At 39.6% G+C, this 22,819-nt stretch overlaps 1 protein-coding gene across 4 annotated transcripts in view; it reads left to right on the top strand.

Moving 5' to 3' along the window:
• The first annotated feature begins 9,136 nt into the window (after positions 1-9,136).
• GRIA2 (glutamate ionotropic receptor AMPA type subunit 2) overlaps positions 9,137-22,819 on the top strand; it is a 170,688-nt gene continuing 157,005 nt past the window's right edge. Inside the window, exons 1-2 of one of the 4 annotated variants that reach the window (XM_032632568.1) lie at positions 9,137-9,674; positions 10,239-10,379. In XM_032632568.1, coding sequence (XP_032488459.1) covers positions 9,587-9,674; positions 10,239-10,379 — 229 coding nt within the window. In that variant the 5' untranslated portion in view covers positions 9,137-9,586. The remainder of the gene's footprint in view (positions 9,675-10,238; positions 10,380-22,819) is intronic. The other 3 variants (XM_032632569.1, XM_032632567.1, XM_032632566.1) reach the window with 3 other exon arrangements.

Below are 22,819 nucleotides of genomic sequence, written 5' to 3'. Positions count from 1 at the left end.
TTCTAAATTGACAACACGTGAAAGGAGAATTGTTGAAAACTCTGTCGAATGTTCTGGAAAGGGTCAGTCATGCAAACAGGCACATTTGATTCTGGTTAGGAGTGAGTGAGACTATCATATAATATTAGAAAAACCCTAAAAGTGGAAAAAGATTTAGTGTTAAGATTTCTCCACAAATATTCTTAAATTCTCGTCCCACTTTATACAGACTGAAATGGGAAACTATTCAGTAGAGCCATGTTCAAGGTAACGGCCTGGTACCTCTTCAAATAAGAGGAAAGGTTTTATGTTTATCAGTATGAAATGAAAGCAGGATTTTTAAGGTATGCATACGTCTTCTCTGTTTTAGATTTTTTGCTTTAACTGCCTTTTTAAAGAAATAGTAGCTATCATATGAAACTCCAAACGCTGATAATTCTCAACATTAACCTCTGTGTGAGACCTCTTCCCCGAGTTTCAGAATCATTGTCAAGTGCTGACACAACATCTGGAGAGGGCGTGTCCCACAGACCCTGTGAGCCCAACACATTAGAGAGTAAACAGGCCACCTTGCGTGCTTCCCGGATTCTCTACAGCTCGTCCTGAGATGAGGCAGCATTTTCCTGGGCCCTCAGCCTCCTGTCCTGGGAGTCGGCTTCGTCTCTTCATCACCTGTATCTCCAGCACGTACAAGTTCACTGACGAGTTCTACTGAGTTTCCATCCTAAATACTTCCTGAAACCAACCTTTCCTTCCTCTCTGCACGTCTCACTCTCTTAATCCAGTCAGCCCCACCAGGAATACAGCCATTTACCCACTCCCCTAACATTCAAAGTTTCCCCCTAAATACGTTCTCCCCACAGCCTCCAGAGTGTTCCATTTAAATGCAAATCTTAAGAACTCACCTCTCTACTTAAAACTCTCAAATGATTCCCCTTTCCTATTGGATAAGCTCCATGTTTCTTGCCATGGTCTGGCTTATTCCTGTTTCCCCTTGTCTCACACGTCCCATCCTACAAACACTGCACTGTGTGTAATTCCTGGATCGCACTCATGCCTGTCCTGAGGGGACTGCACTTAAATGAGGTGTTCTTGGGGGTCAAGCAAGATGGCAACATAGGAGGCCTCTGTGGTTCTCCCCCTCAGGGCTCAGCACAGAGGAAGCAGGCAAAAATGAAAGGGACCCACTGAGTCCTCAAGGATATACTGTACAGCAACAGAGAACATAGCCGAGATTTTATAATGATTTTACATGGATTATAATCTATAAAAATATTGAATCACTGTGTTGAACACCTGAAGCTGACAAAATATTGCAAATCAATGACACTGCGATTTAAAAAAGCTGCTATCTGAGTATTAGCCTTCTGACTTAGCATGCCTCTAGGGGTTGGCCAACGTCCTCCCTGGAGACTGGGGAGGCTAAGCAGACACCTCCCCTCTTTTATCCCTCCAGTCCTCTCTAAGTTGCTAAGTTGCCAGTATCCCCCTAGAAGGATCTTGTACACGTCTGGACCCCCAGCTTTGGGGCTGCTGCCTAAGGGACAGGCCCCAAGATCACCAGCTCTGATAGCCTTGCTATCAGAGGCTTGCATTCATAAAGAAGCAGTTCTTAATGGGTACAGGAGCACCCTCCCCATTCCTCTGTGGCTTCACACCGGGTCCAGCACAGAGGGAGAGCAGGAAAAACACCCATCTCCAAGTTCACCCCTGGAAGGGGCTTAATTACTTACGATGCCAGCTGCTGTCTGAGGACCCACCTTCCAATCAGCCTGCATCTCTAGGTGCAGACTACAATTCTCCCCTTTGGGACACTGACAGGTCTTGGCATGTTCTCAACTGCTAGAACAAATAAGAATGAAGACGGTGGCTTGGACAATCACAAACGTTTCAGAGACAAACCGGAGCTCGGGCCAGGCTGATTGACAAGGTTTATCTTCCACACGAGACCACTCTGTCAAGACTGGGAGAGGTGGCCGTTTTATCTAATGTGCAGAGACCAACACATAGAGTCAAGGAAAATGAAGAAACAGAGGAATACATTCCAAACAAAAGAACAGGATAAATCTCCAGAAACAGATCTTAGTGAAATGCAGATATGCGACTTACCTGACAGAGAGCTCAAGATAGTGGGCATAAAGATTGAGCCATGAAGAAACAGAGGATCTGAACAGACCAATTACTAGTAAGAGGCTAATCAATTGCTAGTAAAGAGGTTGAACCAACAAAGAAAAGTACAAGATAAGATGGCTTCTCTGGTGAATTCTACCAAATATTTAAAGAAGAATTAATACCAATTTTTTCTCAAACTCTACTAAAAATCAGAAGAGGACGGAACACTTCCAAACTCATTTAATGAGGCCAGATATCAAATCCAGACAAGGACACTACAAGAAAAGAAAATTTCAGACCAATATTCCAGGTGAACATTCATTAAAAAATATTCAACAAATCATCCCACCACCACCTCCTGCCCCGAGATTCGGATTGACATATATACACCAATATGTATAAAATAGATAACTAATAAGAACCTGCTTATTTATAAAAAAAAATAAATAAAATTAAAATTTTAAAAATTCAACAAAATATTAGCAAAGCTAATTAAACAGTACATTAAAAGGATCATACACCATAATCAAGCAGGATTTATTTCAAGGATGTGAGGATGATTCAACATCTGCAAATCAATCAGTATGAAATACCACATTAACAAGTGGAAGGATAAAAATTATCAATAGATATAGAAAAAGCGTTTGACAAAATTCAATTCTTTTCATGATAAAAACTCTCAATAAATTGGGTATAGAGGGAATGTTCCTCAACATAATAAAGGCCGTATATGACAAGCCCACATCTAACATCATACTCAATGGTGAAAAGCTGATAGCTTTTTCTCTAAGATCAGGAACAAGACAGGGATGCCCACTCTCACCATTTCTATTCAGCATAGTACTGGAAATCCTAGCCTGAGCAATTAAGTAAGAAAAAGCAATAAATGACATCCAAATTGGAAAGGAAGAAGTAAAATTGTCTCTCTTTGCAGATGACAAGTTACTGTATATAGCAAACCCTAAAGACTTCACCAAAAAACTGTTAGAACTAATAAACTCATTAAAGTGTCAGAATAAAAAATCAACATACAAAAATCAGTTGCATTTCTGTACACCAACAATGAACTATCTGAAAAAGAAATTGAGAACACAATACATTTACAATAGCATCAAAAAGAATAAAATACTATACACTGAATCCTATAAGATATTGATGAAAGAAATTGAAGAAGACCCAAATAAATGGAAAGTTATTCTGCATTTATGGATAGAAGAATTAATATTGTCAAAATGTCCATACTACTCAAAGCCAGCTAGAGTCAGTGCAATCCCTATCAAAATTCCAATAGCATTTTTCACAGAAATAGAAAAAAAAAATCCTAAAATTTGTATGAAATCACAAAAGACCACAAATAGCCAAAACAATTTTGAAAAAGAAGAAATAAGCTAGAGGCAGACTCTCTGCTTTCAAACTATATTACAAGGCTTTAGAAACCAAAACAGTGTGTTATTGACATTAAAAACAGACAAATCCATGGAACAGAATAGAGAAATAAACCCATGTATATATGACAAATTAGTTTTTGATAAAGGAGCCAAGATTATACAATCAGGAAATGATAGTTTCTTCAATAAATGGTGTTGAGAAAACCAGATTGTCACATGCAAAAGAATGAAATTGGACCCCAATTTTACACCATACACAAAAATCAACTCAAAATGAATTAAAGACTTGAACATAGAACGTGAAACCATAAAAATCCTAGAAGAAAACATAGGGGGTAAGCCCCCTGACATGGGTCTTGGCAATGATTTTTTTTGGATTTGACACCAAAAGCGAAAATAAACCTGTAGGCTTATATCAAACTAAAAATCTTCTGTGCATCAAAGAAAACCACCAACAGAATGAAAAGGCAACTTATGGAATGGCAGAAAATATTTGCAATTCTTATATTTGATAAGGGGTCATATCTGAAATATATAAGGAATTTATCACAATAGCATAAAAACAAATAACTTGAATTAAAAATGGGCAAAGGAACTGAATAGACATTTTTCCAAAGAAGACACACAAATGGCCAACTGGTACATGAAAAGGTGCTCAATATCATTAATTATCAAAAAGATGCAAATCAAAAATCACAATGAGATATTACTTATCCTTTCAGGATGGCTATTATTAAAAAGACAAGAGATAGCAAATGCTGGCAAGGATGTGGAGAAAAGTGAATTACTGTATACTGTTGGTGGGAATGCAAGTTGGTACAGCCACTATGGAAAACAGTATGGAGTTTCCTCAAGAAATTAAAAATAGAACTACCATATGATCCAGCAATCCCACCTCTGGGTTCTACTCAAAGGAAATGAAAGCATCATCTCCAAGAGATATCTGTACTCCTATGTTCATTGCAGCATTATTCATAAGAGTCAAGGTATGGAAACAGCCTAAATCTCTGTCAATGCATGAATTGATTAAGAAAATGTGATATATATATATAATATATATTATGTACTATGCATATTATATATGTTTTATATATATATATATATATATATATATATATATATATATATATATTCCACTGTGGAATATTATTCAGCCTCAATATACATGGACATGCAGGGCATTATGCTAAGTGAAATAAGCCAGGAAGAGAAAGACAAATACTGCATGGTGTCACTTACATGTGAAAATTTTTTTTAAAAAGTCATACTTACAGAAACAGAGAATAGAAAAGTGGTTGCCTGAGGTGAGGGTCAGGGAAGGGAGAAGTTGGTAAAAGGGTTCAAACTTTTAGGTGTAAGGTGAATAAGGTTTGAGGATCTAATGTATAACACGGTGACTATTGTTGATAACACAGTATTGTATAATTGAAACTTAGTAAGCGAATAGAACTGAAGTGTTCCTACAAACAAGCAAGGGTAAAACTGTGAGGCGATGAATGTGTTAATTAACTTGATGGGGATAATCCTTGCACAATGATGTATACGTGTATCAAATAATCACATTTTATACTTTAATTTCTATTTTATTTGTTAATTATACTTAAATAAAGCTAAAAAATAAAAAAAAAGAAGTGTTCTGTTTACCTACATCTCAACCTTCATCTGGTTAATCTCTACTTGACTCAATTTAAGTGTCAGCCTTTAGTGATTTTCCTCTGCCCTGCGCTCCAAGATATAACGTGGATAATAAGTTTTGCTTTTGCCTTGTTATATTTCTTAATCATATGCCTATTTATTTCATTTCTGACTGCCCTTCTCACATGGTCCTAACTATTTGCTTACTTGAATGAAGTCTGGAAACTTCTTGAGGAAAGCTTCTGTTGTACCCACGTTTTATCCACTGTGACGTCAAGCTCATTATTTAGAATATCCTTGTCCCGTTTAACTTGTTGAATTAATTAATGGATTGAAACACTTTTCCAATAAATATTTCTGCTATAGGATTGCTATTAATTGGGGTAAAATTAATTAAAATCCATGTAATCAGAGCCCTTAAAGAAAACAAAATGAAAACTTCACTTATTCTTTCCATTTTTGGACTTCATTCTAAGTTCATTTTAAAAAATATACAAAAGCTTAACTTTAGATATATGCTTTGAGTCACATAAATTGATTTTAGTCAATCAATGATCAAGTGTGTCACAAAAGAAAAGAATAATCAATATTGTCTCAATCTGAATAACTATTTATATTAATATTATTCTTTATCTTTAATTGAAGAACGGAAACTCCCCGGAATGAATATCTTTTTCTATGTACTGTCCTGAGTGATTAAGATCCTCGTGTTTTTTCTTCTTTTTATTTTCTCTGTCTCAGCCAATAATGTCTCAGGTTTGGAACCTGGATCCTTCTGCAGCATCTGCATCCGAAGCCTTTCCGATAGCCTACCTGTTCACGGTTCCAGGGATCGATAGGAAGGCAGGTGATGATCTTCACCTTACTGAAGCTTCATCACGGGAAACTAGGGCATTGACATCTATAATCCAATTCTGGTAACGAATTCAGCTAAAATATGCTCTGCCAGTCATTTCAAAGCTGTCACCCCCCCTGCCCCTGTCCCACCCTCTCACACATATAACGACTTTCCTTGATGCTTTTTCATTACGGAACACAAATTGAAACTTCACAGAATATGTACGCATATATAAAATCTTAAGCATTGCAAACCAGATTTAAAAAGAAAATTATTATTTCCTATATTGAAACAAAGACTGAGTAAAACAGAAATGAAGATTTTATGTATAATATTTATTTCTAGCCTTAATGCTAAAGTTATATTTAAACATACACACAAAACAGCAACAGTAAAAGGCGACCGAGCAAACGAACAAATGACAGAATGGATAATATTTTTATTTCTTCCGTTTTTACTGTAATTTTATCCTTGCTTCAGAAACGCTTACATTTTAGATAATTACCAAAATTGAACAGCAGAGGGCAGAAAATAGCAAACTGTTTCTTTGAGCACGCGCTTTTCTATTCAATTGTATTCCTGGTAGTTTTGAAATTTTCAAATTTGATTTTATTACTGATCAATTTGAGGTATTTTCTTGAAACAGAGTTTCTAGGTATTAAAAATAAATTGCAGTATTTTTCATTTATTTGCATAACCACTTCCTTCAGCCAATTTAAATTTATCACATTGATACTGACAGTATTCTATGCCTGAAAAATGTTATGTAATAAATGTTATAGTGAATTTGAAAAAGTTCCATGAATGATATATAAGTACAGTGATGCTAACACTGCAGGAGATGTATCTATATATGATGCCAAACGTACATGCCTTGTGAAAGACACATTAACAGAAAAACAGTTGAATTACAAGTCATGCCTCCTAAAATTATTTCCATTTTATACATGAATTATAATTGGTCACTAAACAGTAATACTTTCCTTGAGTTACTACATATTATTTACTAGGAAAGGTGTTTCTATGATTCAGCAAATTCTTATTTTATATTGTTTGTTTTTATAGAATGTAATTCAGTCAATTTTGAGTCCATCTTTTCCCCTGACTTTAAAATAGATTAAGATGAAAATAGTTTTTTTTTTTTTTTGAAAATAGTTTTTAAAAAGTCCTCTTTAAAAATAAAAATTAATTTACATTGACCCATACTTCAACCATGACCAATTATCCACATTTAACTTTCTCTCTCTCTCTCTTCTTTCATTCCTAGTTACTTGGCATGAAGTTGAAGTTTTTCTTGGGGAAAAAAACTGAATGAAGAAAAAATATGGCTGAAAAATGTATTTTTTATTTTGCCCTGAGCTCTTATTCATTCTTTTACGCATTAAAAATATTTTAGAGAATAATTCAAATCATTTTGGTGCCTTACATCACAACTAGTGATTGAATAGATAAGATGTATTTAATTATTGTTTATATTGTAAACTTGGATATATATTTATGTCTTCCTTACCATTTTTATTCTTTTTTAATTTTTTAAAAGGCTAAATGCATTTTGACTCACAACACCTGTTATATGCAGAGAAGCGTTTATTAACGGACTAAAATAAATTCTTGGTGACAAAATTGGGAGGTATTTTTACCCGTAGTATAAAAAAACTTAATAATTGATTATGGATATGTTTACTTCCTGGCTTAGGAAAACATACCGAAAATCAAAAACAGGGAAAGACCATGATTTGAAATCAGGATTACAGGATTAGAGAGCCATAGAGGCCGCTTTGCTCATCTTTCTCATTTTTTAAAAAAATTGAGGCCCAAAGTGATTAAGGGTCAAGTATGAGACCCTACAAGGTCAACAAGGAGGCTGTACGAATGATACTCATGGGACGAGTGCCCAGGATAGCAGCACGATAGACTAACTCTTGGCGTTCTGACATATTACCAGGCTACGCCTTCCGTATCGTGGGCTCCGATCTCCCGCCTTCTGGAAACAGTCACTTGTACTCAGTCGTCCTTGATTTCTTCGTTTAAACCGCAAAAGCCATAGACGGAGTGAGGAATTTCTGCCACAGCAGGTCCCAGGCATGTTTGGCAGGCAGTGTGAGGCCCGTAAGTTCCCACGGTTAAGTCCAGGCTTCCATCCTGCCCACCATCCCCCTCCCCACAAACTTCTAATCCCTTGCCTCATCTTTCTTCTCCAGTGGTCTCCAGTTCGCGGGTTCAAAGGGGTGAGAGCTTAGTTTACTTTCTTTGGGCGGTGATATTTTCAAAACTCACGACCAAAACGCGATGGAGCAACCGGTTTCTAACTCAGTCTCTGGGAAAGGGTGTGCAGCTCAGCGGCCTTTCCAGACTTGCTTCAGCTTTTAATTTCTTTATCCTACGAAGCTTTCCTTGAAACGGAGTCCTCTGCTTTCAAGCTGTGTAAAGACATACTTCTACGGAGCCAAGACTACACATGTCTCTACGACGGGGCGGGTGGCTAAGGGAGGGAAGTCTGCAGTGAAAGCTGCGGGAGGGACCGGCACGCAGCAGGCTGGGCACGGTGTAAAGATGGGATTTCCATGCAAAGTATTTCAAAGGTTCAGTCTCGATCTTCTCCTGTGCGGCTTTGGCCTTTAAAGATAGACCTCAGGGTTTTCCCTGGATCCTGGCTACCTCCCATTTAGCTAAAGTTGACAGTTTTGGAACCCCTCCTCATGGGTGTTTTTGGGTGCTTGCTCGTTTGCTTTCCTGGTGGATCAGGTGCGGTGGGAGGCAGCGTTTCTCTATTGCTAGGAGGGTTTTACAGGCTCTGGAAGATAAAAATCAGAATTGCTTGTATCGTACGGCAGCAGGGCCTGGTGAGAGAACGCTTCACCGCCAGCAGCACGGAGCCACTCGGCTTCGCACGGCAGCCGGAAACGGGCTTTGCTGCGTCCGGTCCGTGCTGGAGCACCTCGCGGCGCCGCAGCTGCCGCGGCGGCACAAAGGTAGCGCCGCGCCGCGCAGGCGGGAGCGGGGGCGCTGTCCGCGGTGCTGAAAGGCGAGCGCCGGTGGGCGCGACAGCTCGCGAGACCCGAGGTCTCGCCCGGAGGCCGCGGCACCCCGGCTCCGAGCCGCGCTCCTAGCTCCGCGCGCGCGACGTCGTGGCGCGCGGGGCGCGCGGGGGGAGGGGCGCCCCGTCAGCCCGCCCGCCCGCCGCGACTCGCGCACGCGCGCCGGACCCGTCTCTGAGACTCGCGTGCGTGCGTGTGTGTGTGTGTGTGTGCGCGCGTGTGTGCGTGTGTGTGTGCGCGCGCGCGCGCGTGTGAGAGCGGGGAGAGGGAGAAGCGCGCGAGGGTGAGTGTGTGAGTGCATGGGAGGGTGCTGAGTGTGCCGAGGCGCTGGGACCACAGCGGCAGCCTGCTGGAAGCTGCATCCAGCCAGTCTCCGGACTTCGCGAGCGGGGACCGGGCGCAGGGCGGCAGCCACCCGCAGGACCTTGGAAATAGGGATTTCTCTGCCACCACGTCGGGTTTCTAGCAGCTCGGTGCTACATTGCTGTCTCAAAATGCAGAGGATCTAATTTGTCGAGGAGAACGGCCAAAGAAGGAAGAGGAGGAAAAGGGGGGAAAAAAAAGGGTATTTTGTGGATGCTCTACTTTTCTTGGAAATGCAAAAGATTATGCATATATCTGTCCTCCTTTCTCCTGTTTTGTGGGGACTGATTTTTGGTGTCTCTTCTAACAGCATACAGATAGGTAGGTACCCTTTGTGCTCTGCTTTTGAATTGTGCATAATTTGGTGGTAATCTTTGTTCACGGTGGACAAATTAATTCATGTCATGTAGACTTATGTCATACCTTGACTGCATTCCAGATTTAAACTGCCTGGAATATATATGTTTTTCTTAAGATGAGGCAAGGGCAGAAGACTATTGCCTCTGATACAAGAGAGGGAAAGGGCTTCTCATTAATGACCCCCAGATTTTTATTCCTTCTGCCGTCACAGCATCTTCCGGTTTGTTCAGGTTCTGTAGGGGTTCTGAACGCACAGCTTGTGATCACTAGGGAGGGAGGACGTTTCTGGCCACCCACCTTGACCTCGGGCTCCCCTGTGCCTTGACCCTCGGCCTAGGATGCTGCCCTCCCCCCGCACACGCACACGCACACGCACACACACACACCGGCTCCCGGGTCTGTGGATGTGTTTATTCGGCCTGCTAATGTGAACGAGGGGCTCCGGGGCAGTCGGGCGCTAGCGGGCTCCCCTGCTTTCCGCCGGGCGCTGACACTGTCCTCCCGCTTGGTGTTTGTTCTCTGCAGGGGGGCTGTTTCCCAGGGGCGCCGATCAGGAATACAGTGCATTTCGGGTAGGGATGGTTCAGTTCTCCACTTCGGAGTTCAGACTGACACCCCACATCGACAATTTGGAGGTAGCCAACAGCTTCGCAGTCACCAATGCTTGTGAGTAAGGAATATTTATGTCCTTTCGGGGGGCCGCACGCGGAAAGCGGGCTGGTGTGTGTGTGTGTGTGTGTGTGTGTGTGTGTGTGTGTGTGTTCCTGCGTGTCGGTGTCGGGGCGCAGTGACTGCACGCGCGCGTGCGTGTGGCAGCGTCGGGGGAAGGTGTCGGCGATCGCGGGGACGCCCGCTGGCTGGGGCCTGGGGGGCGGTGAAGAGCCAGCGAAAGGCGGCGGGGAGTGTGCGCTCTGGGGCTCGGGTGGGGTGGATGTCGGAGGTGAGGTGGCGCCCTTGGGTGCAGGGCTACCGGCGTAGCTAGAGTCTTCAAGGCGAGCCCTTCACCCCTGTGCCCCGCGAGCGCGCGGTGCCCCGGGGCGCGCCGTCGGGCTGCTGGGTAGACGCCACGGCCCCGGGTTGAAATTCGCAGGCCCCGCTCGGGGTCCCCGTGCGGACCCCGTGAGCCTGTTATGCTCCCCCGAGACGGGACACGTTGTCACAGCGGTCCCGCAGTGCGCTCGGCACCCGAGGCCCCCCGAGGGCCGCGGCGCGGCTGACGCAGGCCGGGGATCGCGGCCCCGGGAGCTGCGGCCCGAGCGCAGCGACGAGCGTGCCCGGGGCGCCGCGGGCCCTCGCCGGCCGGGGCGCTGGTTCGCAGGTCGCGGGGCTCCCGCCGAGGCAGCGGGAGGAGAAGGACCCGAAAGCGGCGGGATGCGCCGAGTTCGGAAGGTGGAGAAGCCGCCGACCAGCCATTTTAGTCTTCGCAGCCGTTCTGCTCGTCCCGGCGCGGCGTGCGGTGTCCGGGAACCGGCCGCGGAGCTCCATCCAGGCCTCAGAGTGCTGGGACCCAAGCAATTAAGTCCCCGCGCGGTTACGTGGGAAGGCCGGCGGGCCCGAGTCCAGGCGCGGCCGCCCCCGGACCCCCTGCCTTCTGCCAGCGGCTGGCATCCTTTCCTGCCGGCTGGGTTGCGGGGACTCTTTTCGGACTTGACGTTCTCAGTGTTTACTGCACAGTTGACAGTCTCGCGGGGGGACTTGCAGATGGCTCCCCTCCCACTCTGGCTACTTGCAAAGGAGCCCGCGGAACATGACCGCAGAGAAAGGCCGACCGCGGAGTCCCCACGGTAGACAGGCAGCTGGTGGCCGTCCCGCTGCTCCGTGATAAGCCTTAATCGTAGAGCCCATGGGTTAGCTTGACTGTAGTGTCAGAAACAGCATCCGCTCGGTTTGAAGCTCCCGTCCACCGAATGAATGAAGGAACGAAACCACTGGCTTTGACCGATAGAGCAGGGGTCGTCATCATGGTTCTGTTAGATGCTTAGAAGTCAACTGTTTATGAAAACCAGTTTAAGAGGATTTCAGTGTTGTGTGTTTTCTTCAGATGTTGGTTCTAAGTGAGAAAAGCAACTGGGCATGATGGGGAGGAGAGATAGAGAAAGAGGGAGAGAGGGAAAGAGGGAGAGAGAGAGAGGCTTAAGTGGATTTGCAGTTAAAAAAAAGCTCCATAGAAGAATATAATAATATATATCTTGGAAAATTTATATATATATATATGTATGTATACAAAGAAACCGGCTGTAGTTTAAGTTTTGAAGGCTTTTATGCTTGACCTGTTTACTTATCAGATTTTGATTATTCATTTTATTTGATATCAGGTTTCCATTTTTTTCCCCCTGAATTGTGAGTTTGACATACAATTGTGCTAAGTATCTGAGTGTATGTAATTGTATACTAGTGTGAAAATGCTGTGGAAAGTAATGAACCTAAGGCAAGACTATGATTATTGGAAGGATCTAGATTTTTAAAACAAGGTGAAAAGAATTTGAATATGGTCAATGACAGAGAAGTTCACTCATTGGTGAAAATCATGCCAGGGCCTGGCTGAGAGCACAGGAGATAGGTCCCCTGAAAGCAATGAATATGTCTTCATTCCAAATGCTGAATGACTGTGCTGGGCCTTTGTAAAGACTAAAAAGTAATGGTTAGGTAAGATTAGGTGACTAGTTTAGGTCCTCAGTCTCAGTATTTTTGGATAGATTTATTTAATATAAATTTAATTGAAATAAGATATGTAGGCAGAAACTGTGCATATATTAAGCACATATATAAATCCATACATTTCCACAGAATGAGTATATCCATGTAATAAGAGATAGATTTCATTAAAAAAAACACAATTTAATTTGCTTGACCATAATTCTGAGAAAATGGGAAAATCAGATCTTCATTTTGCACAGATTTTTTTCTTGTTGTTTTTCTTAGAAAATGGAGCTGAGATAAAAGTTACATGTGTCCAGGTCTCAAATTTTCTCCTCCATGGATTATTCTAGGACAGTAAAACAAATGATGGTGAAGAATTGAATGCATTTTCAAGTTTCCAACACGGGAATTCAGAGCCATGGTCTCTGGAACTCCCGTGTTATATGTAGTCTTACTGATTGCTGAGCAGAGCTAGTTGAGGCCCTGGTACGGAAGAGAGACTCATTGAATAGAATTTTCTGGAGTTGACATTAACTCATCGACCAGGCACTCAATTTCTTCATTCCTTTGGGAATTTTACAATCCAGAGTTTGCAAAATGAAATGGAGTGTTTGTATCCTTTTTTTTTTTTTTTTTCCCAAGAGCAATAGAAAATGTAAAGTTAGTTTACCTCTTTTCAGAGAGAGAGAGAGAGAGAGAGAGATGCTTGTATAAACTACACTCACAAAGTTAGCAGTCAAGAAATGAATGGAGATCTCTAATATCAAATTTATTAAGATGAGTCTTGATCACTTAAATCGTGCTCAAGGCTTTTTCTCCTTAGCCTTTGTTTCCTTGTCTTCTCAGACAGGGGAGTCCATGATTCTTTCCTATATGAAGTGGAAGCAGCAATGTCAAATATGTTGATAGAAACCCAACCGACTTTCTTCCATTTCCTCCAGAAATCTAAGGAATTCTGCTTCTTAACTCCAGTATTGAAATGTGTATCATCAATCAGTGTTCATAAAGTAGCTTGTCCTTCCTCCGAGTTAAGCCATAAAAATCCCATAGGGTAAATTTAACCCTAAATGTAACGTATAAATTTAATAAGAAAGCAGAGTTGTAAACCTTAATAATATAATTTCAAAATAGAAAAGATATTAGTCTGCTAATTTCAGTTGTATTCCTGAGATGGAGGGACTTCTTTGGAACTGCTGAGGCCGATGGGGCTTTCAAGGCCGATGGGGCTTTCGGGGTCCAGCAGGATCCATGGAATGGGTTAAAGTTATGCAAATGAAATGAAGTCATTATATTCTGAACTGGGTAAGTGACTGTGCAGGCTCTGAACTCCCTCCCACTCCCTCTTTCACAGTCACAGTGGGAATAATGGAAGGACCTACTTGTTCCCATTTGTTTCCATGGGTACCTGAGGAAATAAAGACAGATTTCCAATTTCTTACTTTCTCCTTTTATTTTCCCCTCCCTCCCCACTTCCTTTCTTCCTTCTTTCTGATTAGCTAGAGAGCCTACTAAAGTGAGGTGTTTTTTTTTTTCCCTGAAGGTTGCTCAAACATAAGACTTCAATATGAGAAAATCCATGAAATCAGAAAAATAAATAAATTAGCATCTGATATTCAGCAGTCGAATCAGTAATGGACCTCAAGAATGCTTTCCTTCCTTCCTTCCCCCCTGCCCCCTTCAGTATTTGCTGAGTGTCTTCTAGATGTCAGAGAATAAATGAATGCTGTTCCTATAGTAATTCATTTTTTCCTAACCTTTCCCCTCAATGCTCTTTCAAATAGTTTTCAAATCCTTATTGGCCTGGACGCCTTTCCTGTGCACTGTCTGCTGGGTCTTGTCTAAGAAGTTTAGTCTGAGGATGTGGAGATATTCTAGTAGTTTTTCTACAAAAGCAATTTATTACTGTAACAACATTTTTGTGAAAATAATAAATGTGATATTGGCATATGTGTATACACCACATATTGTGTATAGGTTAACAAAATCAACAGCAGGTTTTAGGCGAATACTACCTATGTTTACATTCTAAAAAGTTTTAATAAGGTTTAATGTACTATTTACTAAAACTTTGTTTTAGTAAATTTGTTTTATTTTAAACAAAATAAAACTGTCTAAAAGAGCTATGAACATGAGTATTTGATCACATAGGGCTTTGGAATTAAAAATATTAAATAGTAAATGTCCTCTTCAAAATCTTTCCTATTTTTTACTGAAAGACTCTGACAAATAGCTATTAAGCTATTTAAAAATAATTTAATAGTTTCATATTTCAATTTCATAACAATAAATTATAAAAGTATTAAATTTCAAGAAACACCAGATAAAATCTACTTTTCCTCTAAGCCAGCAGATGGAGATGTTGGAGAAATACTGTTCTTTTGTAAAACTGCTGCGCACACTGCCTTTTGAAGCAACGTAAACCCATTCGTTTAGGGAGATGGAAGAAATATGTGTAAATGGCATCTATTTTGGAAAAACTCACTTAAAATGATGCGTTTGAAAAATAACTCCGAATTCCTTTTAAAAAGAGTGCCTTCGATTTTATTTTAAAAATAGATTATCTTCAATCTTCTTGTGAATTTGATTTGGAAAGAAATTCAGGAACATCATTGATTATAAATGCTCTTGGACGAGAGAGAATTCTAAAAGTATACTTTTTCCTTGGAGAAAGAATCAAGGCTTTTTAACCCTGACTCTTCAGATCTTATTTATTTACTTATTTTATGGGAGTAGAGTTGATTTACAATGTGGTGTTAGTTTCAGGTGTACAGCAAAGCGATTTATATATATATATATATATAATTTTCCTTTATTGATTACTACAAAATATTGAGTAGAGTTCCCTGTGCTATCCAGTAGGTCCTTCAGATATTATTTTAAGGTATATTTATTATCATTGAATTTTAGTCATGAATTATTGAGACTGTGTTCATCACATTAATTGGTGCTTGGTAAACCTTTATTACACTTTGCATGAATTGTGTGTGTGTGTTTGTATAGTTATATTATAATTATAGATTTTGAGTAATTATAGATTGGCTGGGCTATCATGTTTTGTCATTTTGTCGAGGTAATTACGAGAGCCTGGAGTTACCCACTTTAATGTATGCCAGAATTTCATAAAAGCAGAATCAACTTGGATGCTCTTAAGCAATTATGAGAATTTGTGGTGTGAATAAAACTGGGGACAGATGTACCAGAACACACTACCTTACAACCTGGGGTGTAAATCTTCAATTATAAGCAATTGGAAGTTACAAAGAATGAAGTAGCTCTTAATACGTGAGAATAATTAATTTATCATTGGATTTTTTGTAGTTAAGCTTTCATACTCCATGTATATCACAAGAGAATTTCAAGAAAAGATATTATACCAAACAGAAATCAAAGAATGGCTTTGGTTGAAATATTCTATTTAGGATGTGAGAAACTGAGTATTTAAATAAAAGTTACTGTATGAAACTATAGAAGCTTCATAGTACCAGGAATTTATTCCTGTGCTATTCCTTTCTGAGGTCTTGCAGACTTCAACCTGCTGACTCAAGAGGTTTCCCTTTCATGTCAAGCCTTTAAAGTGATGGGGTCATTGCACCTTGACATTAGGACCGTAAAATGCTGATTCATGCCAGAGCCCAGATTCTCTCGGAATCTCTTCCAAAAACACTCACACTTTCAGACGTTCTGGAGCCCTGACGATGTTAAGGAAGGCTGTAGAGGACCAGTTGTTCCCCGGTTATTCCATCAGGTGTTGCCGTATGGTTGACTTTTCAAAGAGCATGGTGTGTTTTCCCTCCTCTTCCTCTGTTCTCCTCCCTTTTAGAAAAAGTCAGTGAAAGTGCTTAATCTGAAGAACAGATGCTACTACAGGAAATAAACTTAAATTGAAATAGATTTTTTTTTTTTTTTTTTTTTAGGTAAGCAGAGGATATACTCCACAGAGCTAAAATCTTGTATTAGATTTAAACATTTTATTGGGATGTTAGTGGCACTGAGTAAATTATATTTTTCTTCTTTAACTGAATTCTACTGAAGATTCCCCAGACATGATTAAAATCCTAGCTCTTTTATTCCAGCAATTTTCATTCAGATTTTCTGAGGTTTTCTCTAATGTTCTGAATAACTCATTACCAAATGTCTTAAGTAACTATGCCTCGTCAACACAATAGGAAAATTAGTTGCTGAATTCAAGGTTACCCACGATTTGTTTTCGAATCTCAAAATCACCCACGATTTAAAAATTTCCCAAAACTAAAAGGTTTCTCAAAGCGGGTTTCACTAATTTGGGAGAAAAATGAATGTGGTTCTTACAGAGGTGTCCATTAGTAGTCTAATACCTATTATTTTTGGTTACAATTCAATTTAAAGTATTTTGTCATTTTTGATAATGTTAATTTATAGAATGAAGGCATTTAAAAATTAACGTGGAGAATGAAAACATGCCTTTCTTAATGGCAGGGTCATGCCACTGCTGGCTTTGTGTCCTTCACGATTTTTTATCTATTACACAGACTGCATATAGCAGAATTTCTTGTTATAGAATTACACTTGTTTAAGTCAGAATTTTGCTCTTACGCTACTTTTGGATTTCAGAAGAAAGAATTTATTTGGTAAAATCTGCCTCCGATCCTATTTAGATAGAGGTGTGATACATTTTTCATTTTCATCTACAACTTAGATATGTTCAAAGTTATTATATTTATCCCTAAAGCTACATTGCTCTACGTTAAAATGCTTTGTTGAAATAAATGCTGTTGGGGCGATGCAGAAGCCATGTTGCAGTGGTTAGAATACAGGGATCCTTTCTCAGGGCCCTGAGGATTATGGGTGTGCCCCACTTCCATTTGTGTTTTGGACTTTCCACAAAAAGTGACTGTTCATATACCTTGAATAGCCACAAAATTGTCTTATCTCCCCCCAGCCCCCCATCCCCAGGATATTATACACCACAGTTTTCTGTGAATTCCTTCATTTTTTATTTAAATTAAAAAAACTCCAATATTTATTTTATTTTATTTTTAATTAATTTTTACTGGCGTATAGTTGATTTACAATGTTGTGTTAGTTTCTGCTGTACAACAGAGTGAATCAGTTATACATATACGTGTATCCACTCTTTTTAAAATTCTTTTCCCATATAGGTCATTACAGAGTATTGAGTAGAGTTCCCTGTGCTATACAGTAGGTCCTTATTAGTTATCCGTTTCATATATAGTAGTGTCAATCCCAATCTCCCAATTTATTTCTCCCTACCTCCTTTCCCCCTTGGTAACCATAGCAAAATTTTTACAAAGCACCGAATTACAAAAATATATATTTTTAGAGATATTTGAGAATGAGAAATTTATAGACACAGTTTCTTACGGACCAGTTGCTTTAATATTTGCACTAATGGGTGTGATTCTTTTATATGCGTGCCATTTTTTCTTTTTTGTATTGGCAGTTTATCCTTAGAATTTGTTTTCCAGTAATTTAGCTATTTTTATCCTATTGATAGCTTGCTTCAGCAAAAATAAAACCCAACTTGTAATTATAGTTTTATTTTTCATATGTTAATTAACATAATATTGCAAAAAATCATCCAAAATGCTTAGTACTAATGTGTAGCTTAAGGTTACAGACAGTTTTAAAATGTAGAACCTTGACAATTATAAGAGTCTTCAACTGAATAGAACAAGTAGGTTTGGGAGATAAGGGTTCATCATAGAAGGGGATTTATGAGGAGATAGTTTCTTAGATTGTTTTACTTTTCACCTCAGCATTTCTTAAAGAAATGACATATACCCGTCACAGTTTTACTGTTTAAATTGTTATTCAGAATTTTACTTTATAGTTTTAGTTATATTAATATCTACATTTTTTCCCTGATTTTATTTTAGTATGTACAGTATGAGCCCAAACTGAATTGAATTGAGAAATGCCTGAATTCTAGCTTGTCTACAGTCCTCTGAACAGGGCATCGTATTTCTACTGAGCTATTTACCCTTTGTGTAAAGTTAATTTCAAACTATAAATACTATGGTATTCGCTTTATGCTGCTCTGATACTTGTACTCTGATCAAATTTCAGTACCTCAGAAGGTGTCCCTTCAATGCAAATATTTTTCGTCTAATCTTTATAAAAAGATATTCAATGCAAATATTTTCCGTCTAATCTTTATAAAAACCCAGTGATACTGATTGAAGTGATAGAAATATGTTTATATAAACTGAGTATATCTATGCTTATTATGAAAACATAGAGAAGTGTTACCTAATTCTTCATCGCTACAACATAATGTGGCCTTGGTCAATCATTTCTAACTTCAGGATAAAATTAATTGAAGCTCATGTTATATAACTTGATAAAAAAAAAGGTTTTCTCAGCCCTTAAACCTTTTGCAGCTGATACTAAGACTTTGCATTAAAATACTCTTTCAGAATTAGTATTCATTTTACAATCTCCCTTGCGTAAGTATTGGGTCCACTGCAGTAAGAATATGTCAGCAATATGTGATTATGTATTTTTTATTGTTTATGCAAGAATAAAAGGATAGAATGAGCATTTTGAAATAATTATTTTCACGCCAAAAGGAAAAAAAAATCCTTTGTTGTAGATTGAAATTGCAAGATTTCTTAATGTGTCAGAAGGGGACTGTGGACAAACAGGAAAAATTCCAAGAGGCAGTGTAACTGGGTGTACTAGGCAGAGGAGTTGGAATTTGGAACTGGGAAGTTTTTCCTTTTCTCTCTCTTTCTGTTTCAGCTTCTCGTTGACCTGGTGTTTGCTTAGTTTGCATGGCTGCAGTCAGGCTTCTACACTAACAATGAGCTACTATAAAACACTGAATTCTTATCATAATATTACTTTTGATAGATAGAATTTGTTAGATACTATTAACTACTTCCAGAGGGAGAAAAGAAAGAAAAGAAACATTCTGGATCCCTCATAGGCAAAAACACCACTTTCAGGCACTTTATTATTCTAGGCTGGTAAAAGAGTCGTTCTAGGTAAAACATTGACAGAAAAGTTTCAGAAAACGCTGTAGCTAAAGATATGTGATGTGGAACATACTACTAGGGTTTGCATTTATGAGAGTCATAATAAACTTCATCTCCTGCTTGGGGTTCCTGAGATGATTTAGCAACGCAGCAACTGATAAATGCTCATAGAGCTTATCAGCAGAACACAGAAAAAATTGTCTTTTAGTTTGTTATCTGGTGGTGATTTATTCTCCTTTGTTTTTTTTTGTTTGCGGTACGCGGGCCTCTCACTGTTGTGGCCTCTCCTGTTGTGGAGCATAGGCTCCGGACGCGCAGGCTCAGCGGCCATGGCTCACGGGCCCAGCCGCTCCGCGGCATGTGGGATCTTCGCGGACCGGGGCACGAACCTGTGTCCCCTGCATCGGCAGGCGGACTCTCAACCACTGCGCCACCAGGGAAGCCCTATTCTCCTTTTTTAACATCTAGATAATGGTCATTACAATTCTAGATATATTTAAAAATATGTTAGCATGTCTTACAAGAATATTTAACAAAATTAATGATAATTCTTGAATGATATATAGGGTTTTTTCTCATTAAAGTTAGTCACGCAAAAAATTATTGAAGCGCAATTTGGGACTGAAACGCAGAACACAATGAGTAGTTTCAATCTGAAGAATAAAGATTGTCAGGGGTAGGGGGATCAGTTTAGTCCATATATTGGGGAATATTGTCATCTACATTTTAGTGGCACTAATTTGGAACATTTAAAACATATTCCTCAAAGGTTTCTTGTAAGCTATTTATTGTGAATTGCAGGTATTGAAAAGGACTGCCTGTTTTCAATAATCCAGCTACCACAGAAGTAGCTCCTGGATCCTAGAATGAGAGGAAGGCTTCCCTTAAAAAAAAAGTCTCTCCTCCTCACAAGAATTTGGCAAGGAAAGTTCTGGAAGTGCCGATCTCCAGCCGTGGTAGGGAAAGTGTGTGTTTGCTAGTTTTTCTAGAGAGATACACTTCAGTTTAGGGCATGAGTTTCTTCTTTATTCATATCTTATCTTGTGCTTGGGAGGAATTAAAAGATTTCAATCTCATTTTAAGTTTGTGTATGAAATGGAGGTATTGAGCTTTGTAATTCCTGAGCATTTCACAGTTTGTAGCTTTATTCGTTTTATCAGTTTTTAAGTTTTTACTAGTTTACAGTGTTATTATTAATTTCCATCTGGAGAGGAAATTTTAGGAACAGAGGCGACAATTCAGAGGGAATATTGAGGAGCAATAGCGTTTCAGTTTTTTTCTTTATCTCTCAGAACACAGACAAGTCAAGAATCGTCATCTTAATGATAAATGCGCAAGCGTTTTCTCTACAAAAATAAAAGACGATGCTTCTTTGCAGTTTGCAGTCATGGTGTCCTGGGACACAGAAGAGCGTTAGTTGAGTCTAAACTTGGAACGGAATTCTGGTCCTACTGTTAGATGTGTGGCATCAGACAAGTTGTTTAGCGCAGCTAAGTCTCCGTTTCCACCTTTGTAAAAGGGAATCATACATTATAGGATTATTTTGGAGATGGAGAATAGGCGTAAAAGCCTGTGTTTGGCACATCTAAGTGCATGGAAGTTAGCGGGCTTGTTGTCACTTTCTGTGTTGAGATCTTTGGATGGTTTTGATAAGCACTTGTTGAGGACAGAGGAAAATGCATTTCTTGTTTCTTGCTGGAATCTTTTTCTGCTGTTCGTATACCAGGGCAGGACTGTTGGGTGACGAAGAAGAGACTAACGAAACAAACCGCATAAGCCCCTTAAAGATATGTTTAGCACGCTAAAATAGGAGAATGGTTTTTAAAAATCAAGATGCTGAAACTCAAGCAGTATCACCATGTCACATGTCACTTCCAGGAGGATGTTGAACAGTTTGGGCTGTTCATCCCTGGTGGGGCTTTCAAGCACATAATTAAGATAGCTACACACATTGTCTAACTGTGCACATTATAGATTCCTCATGACTTATCTCACCTTATTAATTAAATTATATTTATTTAAATGAAAAGCAGATGAGAGAACCCAAGCTTTAGAACCAGACAAATGTGTGTTTGAGTATGATTAGGAGCTTTATGACACAAAGCGTGCGTTTTTCTCTTTTGTGGGATGAAGCTGTTTCCTCATCACGCCTGATATTGTTATTGGGGGTTGAAATGAGAAAATAAGAGCCTTGATTAGTTTGTCATAAGTGACCCCAATATTCCCTTCTTCCCTGTATCCCAGCCTTTTACTGTGAACCAAACAGTGTGCTTGGAGAGGTGGAGGAAAATAAAATGGAAATTCTTGTCTTCAGGGAGCTTATATACTCGATAGCTTTATATTTATGCATAACTTTTGTCTTCTCAAAACACTTTCCTAGCTGTTTGGTTTTCACTGTAGCTCTGTACGGTTTATAGGATAAATGGAATTATTATTATACCCATTTCCAGGTGAGAAAACAAATCGGAGTTCTAAGCAACTCTAAATTTGTGGAGGAACTTCTTTTAGAAAACACATCTTCTGCTTCCTGGGTCAGTGTTTTCACAGTGTCAGAGGGCAACGCAGCCAGTATACTAAAATGAGCAGGTGTGGTTTGAAATTATGGCTCCAACATTTACCAGTTGTGAGACTTTGTATATATCAGTTAAACTTTCTAATCCTGTTTCCTCCTCTGTAAAATGGGGCTATTATAATACCTGCCTCATGAGGAAATTGTCAGATTCCAAAGATAATCATTGCTCCATATAAGACAGTGACTGACGCTGCTAATTTCAGTGATTTCCTGTCTCCCCGCGTGCATGTTAATTATATACACTTAGCTCCATGCTTTTAGAGGCATGGAGGGGAGACAGCTAAGGAGATCTAACGTAGCTCTCTGTGTAATTTTTAAATTAGTAAGCTTCTTTAATACAACCATTTGAGCTAATAGTGGAGACTAGGGTTTTATTGTTGTCATGTTTAGAATACTGGTGAATGTGCACATTTACCAAGAATTTTAATGTGTTCTTGATCCCAAAAAAGATAAGCAGTAAGAACTAAAAATCATGCATGAGGTAAAGAATGCAGATTTGGGTTATCGTTAAGTGTGCATATGTAATACTGTTCAGTTATCCGTTCCACCATCAGTACATTTGAGCAAATAGAAATGACGGTGTCGTTGCCCATGACGAGGGTTCCACCATCAGTACATTTGAGCAAATAGAAATGACGGTGTCGTTGCCCATGACGAGGGTGACATTAGACACGGGACTGGCTCCTTATGGCTCCTTCCCTGTGGATCAGTCGTCTGCCTCTTACTGCATCCAAATCCATCACAGGATTCTCTTCTTCCTTTACCTTTCTAAAATTTTAGTAGATACCTGTTTAATGCCAATCTTTTAGGTAATGTCTCAGGTGACAAAGAACAAGATAAGGTTTCTGTATTGGAAATTATTCATGGGTGCAGAATTATTTTATGACAAAAGTAGAAGTACTTAATCCAGGTCAGCT

The sequence above is a fragment of the Phocoena sinus genome, chromosome 5, assembly GCF_008692025.1.
Source record: "Phocoena sinus isolate mPhoSin1 chromosome 5, mPhoSin1.pri, whole genome shotgun sequence".
In the NCBI taxonomy this organism is placed as follows: domain Eukaryota; kingdom Metazoa; phylum Chordata; class Mammalia; order Artiodactyla; family Phocoenidae; genus Phocoena; species Phocoena sinus.
This window is presented reverse-complemented; position numbering and strand designations above follow the sequence as displayed.